This window comes from Chlorocebus sabaeus, chromosome 11, assembly GCF_047675955.1.
Source record: "Chlorocebus sabaeus isolate Y175 chromosome 11, mChlSab1.0.hap1, whole genome shotgun sequence".
Taxonomy (NCBI): domain Eukaryota; kingdom Metazoa; phylum Chordata; class Mammalia; order Primates; family Cercopithecidae; genus Chlorocebus; species Chlorocebus sabaeus.
This window is the reverse complement of record NC_132914.1, coordinates 63,215,718-63,227,771: the sequence shown is the minus strand read 5'-3', so window position 1 is coordinate 63,227,771 and position 12,054 is coordinate 63,215,718. Positions and strand designations below refer to the sequence as shown.

Sequence of the window (12,054 nt, the reverse complement as noted above, 5' to 3'; positions counted from 1 at the left end):
TATTCAACAATCACAAAAACAGGGGATCAACTGAAGTGTCTATCAACAGATGATTAAAGAAAATGCAGTGTACATATACAAACATAAAAAAGAATGAAATCATGTCTTTTGCAGTAACATGAATGGATCTTGAGGCCATTATTTTAAGTGAAACAACTCAGAAACAGGAAGTCAAATACCACATATTCTCACTTATAAGTGAGAGCTAAAGTGTACACATGAACATAGAGTGTGGAATGATAGGCATAGGAGACTGTAAAGGGTAGGGAGTGGATGATGATAAATTAATGGGTAAAATGTACATTATTCAGGTGATGGCTACACTAAAAGTTCAGACTTCACCACTATGCAATATATCCATGTGACAAAATTGCACTTGTATCCCTTAAATTATACAGATGAAAAGAGAGAATATGCACCAGGGCAGGGTCATCAACCTTTTTGGCACTAGGAACCGGTTTCATGGAAGACAACTTTTCCATGGATCGGGGTGTTGGGAGTGAAGGATGGTTTCTGGATGAAACTCTTCCATCTTAGATTCTCATAAGGAACGCACAGCCTAGATCCCTTGCATGCGTAGTTCATGGTAGGGTTTGTGCTCCTGTGCGAATCTAATGCCACCGCTGATCTGACAGAAGGCGAAACATGGGTGGAAATGCTCACTTGCCTGCCGCTCACCTCCTGCTGTGCAGACCAGTTCTTAACAGGCTACAAACCACAAACTGGTAACGGTTCGGTAATGGGGTCTGGTGACCCTTGCACTAGAGGACCTGATTGTATGTCAGAGCTGGGAGTGAGAAGGCAGAGAGGCTAGCCTAGAGGGAGAAACATTTCAACTGAGATCTGAAGACTGAGGAGGAGGTTTGCCAGAGTGAAAGAGAGGCCGAAGAGGAAAAGAATTCCAAACAGGGGGTACTAGAGCCTAGGAAAAAGTGCTCAAGGTTATAGGAAGGAGAAAGGTGCATACCAAGCCACCCTAAGGCAAGTGAGCACAAAGTAAGGAAGACTGAGACAGCTCGGGCTCAAAAAGGAAGAAGGAGTCAGACTGTCCAGGCCATTTGGGCCATAGGAAAGATTTTGAATTTTACTAAGACCATAAAATTTGTGATTGGATTTCTGTTGTTCAAAAGATGACACTGGCTGTGGGTAAAGAAAAAATTGAAGTGGGGTGAGAGCATATGGAGCATAAAAAGGTAGTGGTGCTTGAACTGTAGTAGTGGCAATGGTGATGAAGAGAAAGCAGACACATTCAAGAGATATTTGAAGACCTTTGTCTTGTAAAGATGACTTCTGTAATTGTTGGATGGGCAGCATGATGTATCTTATGGATTTAGGTAAGTTTCACATTTTCATTAGCAGGTTGAAATATAGGTTTTATTTTTCATGATGTGATTAAGTTGGCTGGGATTAGGCTAAACATAATTGTTTTATGGCTAAACATATCCTGTTGTAATAAATAATTACCATACGTCAGCCCACCTAATGCCTGATTTCAGAGATGAGGCCACAGGGAACTTCGACAAGCCTATAGATTGGGGGACTAGACGAAAGGTAGAGGAATGGGGCCTTAAACGTTACTGGTCTTGCAGAATGTTCTGAGTCTTATGGCCAGCTTACTTGCTGCAATTTAGAGAATCCCCTAAACCTGATATAGCTCATAGTCTCTTGATATATATTCTTAGATTGCTAAATGAGATGAATAGCTAGGTTTAGGTGTTCCACAATGCAACAGAATCATTCCAATTGAAGGGTACTGAAGACTTGGAGACTGAGTGTGCTGCTATTTCAGTGCTCCCTTTGAAAATATAACTTTGGAAAATCTGACTGAAGCTTGGGAAGCTAGGTTTAACTATGTTACGGATGTGCACCCAAAAGAAGGTTCATCCTGAACAGGAATTGCATGCAATACTCTGTGGGTATGCACCAGCCTAGAGGAGAGTGTGGAACCTGAGATTACATTATGGCTTTGCCATTTACTAACTGTCTTCCCAAGTCAGTCACTTAGGCTCTCTGAGCCTCAGTTAACCCATCTGTAAAATAAATATAATAATAATAATACCTGCTCTATTACTCACCATGGTAATGAAGATGAAAAGAAAGAAAATTTGTGAAAGTGGTTTGTAAGCAAAAAACTGATGATGCAAAAAGAGTTGTCACTATTTGTCCCAATCAAGATAGGCTAAATTGTTTCATGGTAAGAAACAGTAAAGTCTCAGTGCCTCTAAACGAGGTGTCTTTATCCTCCTGCAAAGTCCACTGCCAGACCAACAATTCTCAGGGTATTTGATTTCCACTCACATTCATGGTAAAGTCTGTGACATTTTTCAGCCTTGCTCACATTTATCTCACCTCAGTTTCTGGGTGTTAAGTGAGAGTTGTTGGCTGTGCCATTGTAACAGGCAGCTGCTATCCTTCCTCTCTCCTGTATCTATTTTCCCTTCTCCTGGCTGTGGGCTTGGGTTTGTCTTTGGGGCGTCTCTGATTTCGTGTTTCACGTGGGGCTGGACCTCCTCTCTTCCCTCCCCCTCACTTACTGAGGTCCGCCTTTATGGACCAGCTCTAGGGACAGACATGTGACCCACATCTGATCTGACCAATCAGTGTTTTCTCTCCACTCCCACCCACTTCTGGCCAGAATGATTTTATAGTGATTGGCGTGAGATCCAAATTGGCCCAACAGTATTCAACCCCAAGATTTTGTTAGAAATATTGAAAAAAAAATAAGGATCTTTCTTCAGAGTTTGCTAGATCGAGATGATGTGGGTGTGGGGCTTGCAGCAGCTACCCTGTCGTCGCTAGAAGATAACCTATCCAAGAATGAAGCCAAGATAGAGAAAAGCTGAACTATAGGTTATATACAGACTATAGTTCTGGCCGCATCCTTGGGTCCCTGGATCAAGCCGTACCTAAAGATCCACATCCTGGACTTCCTAGTTTATCAGCTACTACACATTTTGTTTTGTTTTGTTTTGTTTGGCTTAAGTCATTCTGTATTGGGTTTATGTCCAGTGCAACTGAAGGGATCCTGGCTAACACAGCCATTCATTTCTAGGGTAGGAGCTGCTAGCCTGTGCTAGACTAAACTATCTGCATTTTAATATCAACTTTGTCTTTGTTTCATTGCATCTCTTGGAGCATTACTACTTAAATGGCAGCTCTTCTTCCTTAGATTCCTCTAAAACCTGACCAATATGCCCAGTGGAACAGCAGACATTAGTCAGTGATCTGACTTGGGAGGACATTGACGCTTTTGAGATCTCCAGGATTTGGGGAGATCTCAAAACACACATGGCAGCGTGTTAAAGGTCTCCTCTTTTCTCTGAACTCTCTAGATTCTCAGCAGCAGCACACTACTAGAGCTAGATCTGTCTACCATTTTCCTCACAAAGCAAGTTTCTTTCAAGGTAGATACCCTACAGTCTGGGTTCTGGCAGCACAGCATTCTCAAATGTTGCTGTTTCACATCCTCAAGAACGTATGCTTAAACTAGGACTAAGGAAGCCACAGGACAAGCAAAACCCAAAAGTGAGAAAATAGGTAATTGAATAGAAGGGAGATGGGACTAACAGGTCACAAGGGATCAACCTTAGGGTCGGTGGCAGTACAGGGGAAGAATTTAGGGCCCTGGGAAGGCTGAGATAGACTTACACATGGAGTGGAGGCAGATCATCAAGGTGTTGATTCAGGCTCAAAAGCAAAAACAAGAGCCTAACTATTACAAACTAGGTACAAAGTGGAGTATTGCTCACTGACATGAGGCATTTCCCATGGGCCGCAACTGGGTCTTGGTATGAGAGAGGAACCAAGGCATGACTGGCTCAGCTCGGGTGGAGTCCCAAATACATAGGCTGAGGATGGAGGAGAGAGGGTCATATCTGCCGCCATTCCCCTCCTACTTCAGAAAAAACCAGATTGCCAGTTCTTACAGATGGCCGAACTCGGATTAGGGGTGTAGACCCCTGTTGTTGCCTTTTGACCCCCTGGTTGTTATCTATCTGAATTATGTATTTCAAAAATAATTTTGATTTTTTCAATTTTTCTTCCACTTTTAGGCCAGAATTCCTAGATCTGAAGAGTAATTTCTCAAGAATGACCTTACCTAACTCTAGAAATTAGTCTTGCTCAATAAAAAGTCATTTCACAGAAATAAAGCTAACTTGAAAAGAAGAGCATCAAATCTGCTGTCTTCTCTCTGCTCTTGGGCTTTTTTTTTTTTTTTTTTTTTTTTTAACTTGAGAGGTTGAGTTTTGCTGTGTTGCTCAGACTGAAGAGCAGTGGCTATTCAGAGGTGTGATCACAGTGTACTGCAACCTCCAACTCCTAGACTCAAGTGATCCTCCTGCTTTAGCCTTCTGAGTAGCTGAAACTATAGGAGTGCGCCACGGTGCTGGTCTTGGGCTCCTTATGTTTCACTTCTCTGAAGTTTTGTTACAGTTGGAGTTTGCATCATATGCCCCCTGGCTGGAGGGTATTCATTCCTAAATTCTGTTTTTATTTCTGCCTAGAGTACTACACCACTTACTATTCCTGAATTCACTAAAGAGTTGAGCATCCTCAGCCCATTAAAAGATACACACCCTCCCCACGCTCCCATATGAAATGCTACATTGGCTGAAACCCATTCTCCCTCTCTGATGGTGACCATAAAGGCTTTCTGTGAGAGGGCCTGTGATTTGTCCTTGGTATTGGCAGGGGTTTCGGGATGCAACCACTTTTCAGGATAACTCAGTAAGGTACTCACAGAATACTGACTGTGAGAATAAGTGAATGAATTCAGGAATGAAGTAATACATTTAACAAATTTCCTGACAGTAGATGTCTTAAAATTGGCAAACTCTTTCTAGAAACAAATTTCTCTTAAGAAGCTAAATGAAGAAAATTTGAGTAACAATGGTGATAGTACAAACCAGAAGTTTTAGCTTTTTAAAAATCCTGGATATATTCATAATTAGCAACTTAAGTGTCAAGTTGACCTTGAACTTGGTAGAATCATTCTGACTTTGCTAGTACTTTTTAGAGTTAAAAGGCTCCTATCTAGGAGACACTTCGTGGCTTTCATTTCTTATTCTTTTGATCAAACTTCTAGATCTCTCTTCAATGTTACTTCGAAGACAACTGTTGCATTAGTTACTTCCCTTACAAACTTTGTAGATGCTAGCCTGAAGTAAAAATTCTATAGTTTGGAACTACAGCTTATTCTTCATGTTTCTTCTAAGATTGTCTCTGTAGAATTAAATGTCAGAATCTGAAAGGTGAGTTCAGGGCAGTTGATTGAAGGAGTATGATATGTAAAACACACTTTATGTACGTGTGTACCAAGGTGTGTGCAAGGGGTGCAACAAAATGACTTGTGAGTGTCTCCCTCCTTGACCTGTTTTGACCAAACTTTATTACTCATTTAATGGAACTGTAACAAAGAGCAGGAATCAAAACACATGGGGATCACAGAGGCTGTTATGTTTATTGTGCAGAACAGACAGTGATAATCCACTAGAGAAATATTTTCAACAAGCAAGCGATTCAAAGTACAATCATAGACAGCAATTCTACATGAAGAACAAGGAATAAAGTTAGAAGACACTCAAAGGAACAGGGAGAAAGTCAACTGCAGTTAAATGTCTTGATACTTTTCTCCTGCAAACATACCTAACTTGCAGAAATGGTAGAAAAGTTAAATGTCCAGTCTTATTTAGCTGTGACCAACAACAGCAAAGAACAGTCCTATAAAATTTATCTCCCACAAAAATAAACTATATATATAAAAATTTTATGATGTTCTTACTGTTCCATTGGCCACAAGCTTTTTTTTTTTTTTTTCAGTATGAAAAATGAGGTATACTGGGACTTAAGAGGTAGTAGTGTGTTTTGATTGTACAACATACGGGAAATAAAAGTGTAACTTCACCAGAGATGGAAATCACTCGTTGTACCATGTCTGGCCAACACGAGCAATTGCTTCAATTTTATGAGCTGGCCAATGAGGTTTCTAAAAGGCCCATCCAAAGATATGGAATGCGACTTTAATTTTTATGAGCCACTGTTTATTTGCTTATTTAATGCACAGTTAACAGTAATGTTGAGTTTTAATTCTCTCCATAGCTCCTTTGGTGATTCACAACAGTGAGCGATCTGCCAGTCTCAGAGAGGTATGTGGCTTTTGAAACTACCTCCCTGAAGCGGCTGGAAGAGAGACGGTTTTGAGTTTCATTTGGCTTCAGTACTAAAAGCCATACTGACAAAAGCCATCATGAGAAACTACCTCCTGGCCCAGTTGATAATACCATGTTAAAAAGTCAGCACACTCACTAGGAGAGAAAGGCATAAAAACTCTACATAAGAAGCGTTTAAAATAAATCTGGTTGAGACATATTACAAAAATCACATTTGTGTAAAATACATGAAAATATTTGTCAAGCATTTTCTTATATTCAACTAATCTTAAAAACACATATTTTTGATTGCATTATGCAAAAGCAGGGCTTGTTGCATCTCACCTACAAAGCTTCAAGTTTCTTTGAAGGTTGGCTTTTATTTTATTTATTATTTACTTATTTTGCAAAAATATGTAAAAATGTGTTCCTTTCTATCAAACGTCTTTTATAAAAATAGTTTTGACTAGGGATAGCTGCAGTTTGAACTATTTCAAACATTGAAAAAACAAATGAATGCTGCAAGTAACAAGTTCATTTCTTTTGAAGTCTGGAGGTAGGTCTTTGCAAGTCAATTAGTCCATTTCCTTAAACAATTCATTTGAGGTACAGACTTGGAGGGTAATATTTAAACATTACAGTCAAATCTTGTGTGATGTGTAGTGTGATTGAGGAAAATTATCCTTAAGAACCTAGGAGCGACTTGGTTAAAACATTTTCAAGTTAATGTAGAAATCTAGCAGAGAAGCTGAAACAAGTATTTGTAAAAATTTTTAATTAAAAAAACATAGAAAAATACATAGTCATGCTGAAACACAGTAAGGAGATTGCTTCTTTAACTGTAATTAAGTGTACAAAAAGAACTGCAGATGATTAGAATCACCTACCCAGTAAGTTTTTTTCTTGCATTGCTTGTGTATAGCAGCATGTAATAAGTACTAGACTGTAAATTCATTGTAACATTCAGAGGTAGTATTGAGTAGTGGGGATATATTGCATCTCTGGCTAAAAGTGCAGTTTGAATGAAGAGATGGTGAACTCAAGCCGAAGAAAAGCACCTCGGTCAACCATCTTATGTCAAAACGTATTACTTGAAGTAACACATATGCTTAATTTGAGGTAAGTGGTATTTAGGTCTTTCATGGAAACTGATACACAATGAAAAGAGAGAGGGAGAGGAAGAGGGAGAGAGACAGAGAGAGATAGACTGCCCCCTTTTTTTTTTTTTTTTTTTTTTTGCTTTTTAAATTGACGTATAATTATAGCAAAAGAAATTTAGATTTCGCTCCTCTCACCTCATAATTAGGTGAGTTAATCATGCATTATTCTGTTGTACCTTTTCATTAAATTACAAAGAGGATAATTTTACTTGTCTAGGTTCCTTAAATGCTCTGAGGCTGACAAGTGTTATTGATTGCTAAATGGCATTTGGCTCTGTAGGAAGTAGATTTCCTAAAAATGAAGTGTCCTGAAAACAAGTGCTGTGAGTAAATTTATTACTCCTGCTGATATGTGTGATATCCATAAATAGAAAAGTTGGCAATATTCGTTTGCTTACTTCCCTTTTTGAAAAATGAACATAACCTTTTCTGGTTTGTAAGCTGAATGAAAGGATACATCAGCATTTCGTCTCATTTAGAAATAAAAAGTTAAAAATCATCAAGTAAGTGTCTACAAGATTATACGAAAAAGAGAAAGTAGTATCTAGTCCTTATCTTTGGTGTTCTAAACAGAGGATTCACTACAGGGAGTGGGTTGGGGTGGTATTTGAGGCGTACACAGTGTTACACACCGCGTTCTTCCTATATGAATGCCCGACATCACAAGTGTGACACGTTTCTTGTTTGCATGCAGTGCAGTGATTGACTAAACCCAATTCAGTTTTTCTCACCCGCCCACTCTTGCTTATCAGATCAACAAACTATTAGTAGGTTAAGAAAAAAGAAAACAGTAATTAAAAGTTGCATTGTTAAGCTGTGTCCCCTGTGTTTACAGCAGTTTTTCACTAAACCTGGGACTGTGAAGGGATTACAAAGAAGGTGATTAATATAGTCCTTTTTAAGGTTATGTGATTTCTCCCCACCCCACCCCCACCCTCCCCCGCCCCACCCCACCCCACCCCAGATGAAAGTGGAAAGACCATGGCAATACAGAATAAGTGGTCACTGCAGTGTCTTCTCCCTTCAAAAGATCCAACTGCTGCTGAGGTAGAAATCGAACGCTGGCGCCCCCTAGTCCTCTTCGGCAGACTCTTGTGAGGATGTCTCTTCAGTTTCCTCCTGGAACACACAAAGGGCACAGCCATGACGCTCAATCGTTATACTGTGTGGGCTGCTCTTGCCAACAGTGCAGAGGTAACCTGTTTCCACAGCACATTATGCTTGCCTCAAAAGAGGATGACGATGACTGGCGAGCCCTCATTGCCAGGGCTTCTTAAACCGTAATTGAGGAATCAAGGTGTTGTTTTTTCCCAGAGTGGTCATTAGCCACTGTTGACTTAAGGCTTGACATCATGGCGGCTGGTCAGCAAATTCAATTGTTTGCTGTCCAGAGACGGTCAGGGCAATGCACGGTTACTCACCAATTAGAAAAAAAATTGGAATGGAATAAATTTTTCCCGACAGCATGCCATTCATCAGTTTTAAACAGCGGCACACAAGTAAAATAGAGTTAGGGGGATCAGTTCTTAAGGCATAAAAGAACCCACCCTCCCAATACTGGTAATAATAGCTGGTATTTTTAGAGTGCTTACCAGATGCTTACGCACCTTCTGTTAATATTCCTATTTTACAGATGAGAAAACCAAGGCACAGACAAGGAATGTGCCCAAAATTACAGGGTGTGTGGGACCAGGATTTGGGTCGGGTCGGTTTTGGTGCCAACACCAGCGTGTGACCGCTACACCACTGTGCAGAGGCAGTGTGAGAGCAGGGGCAGAGCGGACAACGAGCCTTCTCAAATCCATTTCCTCCCCCTTGTATTTATTAAAGCACATTTTGAGACAGTGACCCAAGTTCAGCGTAACTGCTCAATCTCAATACTAATCCGCATGGACCAAACATTTGATGGTGGGCTAGCCAAGCAGAGAAAATCTAATATATATGTTTTTGCAAGGCCCCCTCTTCATATAAATCTAACTCCTCCTTCCCTTTTCCTTTTTCTGATTCCTTATGGCTCTGGAATTTGTTGGGGTTTCTGCGAGCCGGCTTGAGCCGCAAAGTTCTCTTTCCTTTTGCTTATTTAACAAATGTGCAGTACCTTTCAGGACATGGGTGGTAAAGCGGAGACAATAAACATTTCCGATAAAAGCGTCGTTAGTGAGAGGATGATTTTTATCAAATGCTGCACATTGTCTCATAAGACGGCATGTGAAAAAGATCTGGGAGAAGAGGTAAACATTTACTCCTGCAGCAGACCGAGCCCCTTTAAGAATGGCCAGCTTAAAACAGCTTATAACAGTCTTCATACTTTAATAGATTTGATTTTCCACATGGCTTCATTTTGTCTGGGTGGCTAACCGACACAATTTATACCTCTCTTCCTTTCCCAGGTCACCACAGTACACCATTCAGTAAAGCATGCCTTAAAGCTTGTCTGCATTATATGACCAAACTTCCATTCATTAGTGTTTGAAACACTTCAGCTGTGAAGGGGCTCCTAAATGCTACCATGTGTGACGCTTTTGCGTAAAAGCAGCAAATGGGAGAAAAAACCCCACATGAACGGGCACTCACCCACTCACATGAATGCACATACACACACACACACACACACACACTCTCTCTCTATCCTGGGCTTTAATCACAGGCCACTGCATACTTCAAACCCTTTGCAAAAGGTTTCAAATATTCTCCTTCCCCCTGAAGACTGAGAGAGCTGTAAATCCTGGGAATAAACACACATACAAATGAATGGATTACAGCTTGAAAAATATAACCATGGCAGCATCAAGTCATGAGATTTCACACCGGTTTTGTTTAGTCTGCTTTGGGTTTTGTGGGAAAAGTGGAACGTATGAGGCTACCTCCCCTTTAACTCCCAACCCCCAAACTGTGGGCTTCACATATATAAGCAGCAGGTTTATACCTCTTGACTAGGCAACAGGCCATGACCCTGAGATTCTCTGTGGAGCCCTGGCCACAAAGGAGGATGTAGCATGATCAAAGCCATGGGCAGACGAAAGAGAGGCGAGCCAAAGATCAGCTGCCCTGTGACCCTGTCCTTTCATTTAATATTTAAATTCCAGAAAGTCACTGAACTGTTAGGCAGATACACACCTCGTCTGTCCCCAGATGACTCACTTCTCATTATGACATGAGGTGTGGACTTAGGTGATTACTCTGAAACAGACCACGGCATAAAAGCCAGCAGGTATATTTTATTCCTTCTTATGGTTAACAAATTAATAGAGCACAGTCAAGCTGGCAAACCTCCTGGATTGAGCTGTAATTATTCCATTTCTAACTGTTCGATTTTTCTATACTATCCGGAAACCAAGGTACTTTCAAATCCGAAAGGAAACAGAATTTTCAGGCCGTGAACTTAACAAAGACCTTGTACTAGATGGAATGTGATCAGCTTTTCAAAACATTCCCAGAAACTTTGCTTGAGGTGAGCTCCTGAAACTCCTGACTTCCAACCCCTTAGACACAATTCAAATGAAAATGGTGGTAGATCATAATGTTTCCTTAACTGTTCTTAACACAATGTGGGTAGTTGTTTTATTAATGCATCTTTCTGCTGACCTTGGAATTCTTCTACTAGTGACTATCAGTTAGCACTGGGAACATGACTAGGATGTCAGAGGGTGGGAGTCTCACTCTGTTAAAGGTTTGCAGGCAGGGTGGCTCTCACATGCTCAGAATGATGGTTTTCTCAAATGTCTAGTTAGTGGAGAGCTCTCTCTTCTTGGCATAGCCCTGGCTGGCCACCCTTCAAAGGAAGGAATGGTTCCCAAAGGGGTGATGTGGCGGGGCAGGTGGCTCTTCCCACTTCTGCAAACCTCAGCTCTCACCTTCCCAGTGACTTGGTCTTTGGCTACATGTGTGGATTCTGTACCACAAGTGTACATTCAATGAAGAGAAGAAAAACCCTCCCTGTCAGGAATGAGGTTGGAAAACCCATTCTTAGCTCCCCTAAGTGTCATGGTCTGGCCAGAGTTAACACAGGGTGCTTCTGTGGTACAAAGAGAGAACAGAAACAGGTGACAAGGAGAATAAGCAGCTGGCTCTGACATCCCCAAAGAGTACTGTTTCTGTAACTGAGGAGTTGGTAGGGACCCCTGAGCTTCAATCATCTTTAGTAACTTAAAAGACATGGCTGGGGCCAGGCACGGTGGCTCACGCCTGTAATCCCAGCACTCTGGGAGGCCGAAGTGGGCGGATCACGAGGTCAGGAGATCAAGACCATCCTGGCTAACACAGTGAAACCCCATCTCTACTAAAAATACAAAAAAATTAGCCAGGTGTAGTGGCGGGCACCTGTAGTCCCAGCTACTTGGGAGGCTGAGGCAGGAGAATGGCGTGAACCCGGGAAGCGGAGCTTGCAGTGAGCAGAGATGGCGCCACTGCACTCCAGCTTGGGAGACCTCAAAAAAAAAAAAAAAAAAAAGGCTGTGTGTTATAGACAATAGCTTGTACCTTGACATGTTTTTAAAAAATTGCATCACATTTGTCACCTAATGGTCAAAGGACCTTTGAGCTTGTGTAGCTCCAAAGAAAAGCCTTGAAGTAATAATAAGAAGAAAACTGTAGCCAAGAGTTACACACATCTCATTAGGGTCTAGTGGCAGGGTGGGAAGGCTAAACAGCCGCTCTTTGGTCAAGAAGGCTTACCTGTTGGAATGGGGCTTCAGGAATGTTCATATGAAAGGACTTTTCAAAGTGCAAGTGCACAGTGACATTTT

The 12,054-nt window shown here is 41.2% G+C and overlaps 1 protein-coding gene across 1 annotated transcript in view; it reads right to left on the bottom strand.

Annotated features, from left to right (window-relative positions):
• Positions 1–5,436: 5,436 nt before the first annotated feature.
• HMGA2 (high mobility group AT-hook 2) overlaps positions 5,437–12,054 on the bottom strand; it is a 141,498-nt gene continuing 134,880 nt past the window's right edge. Inside the window, exon 5 of the mRNA XM_008003920.3 lies at positions 5,437–8,428. Coding sequence (XP_008002111.1) covers positions 8,381–8,428 — 48 coding nt within the window. The 3' untranslated portion in view covers positions 5,437–8,380. The remainder of the gene's footprint in view (positions 8,429–12,054) is intronic.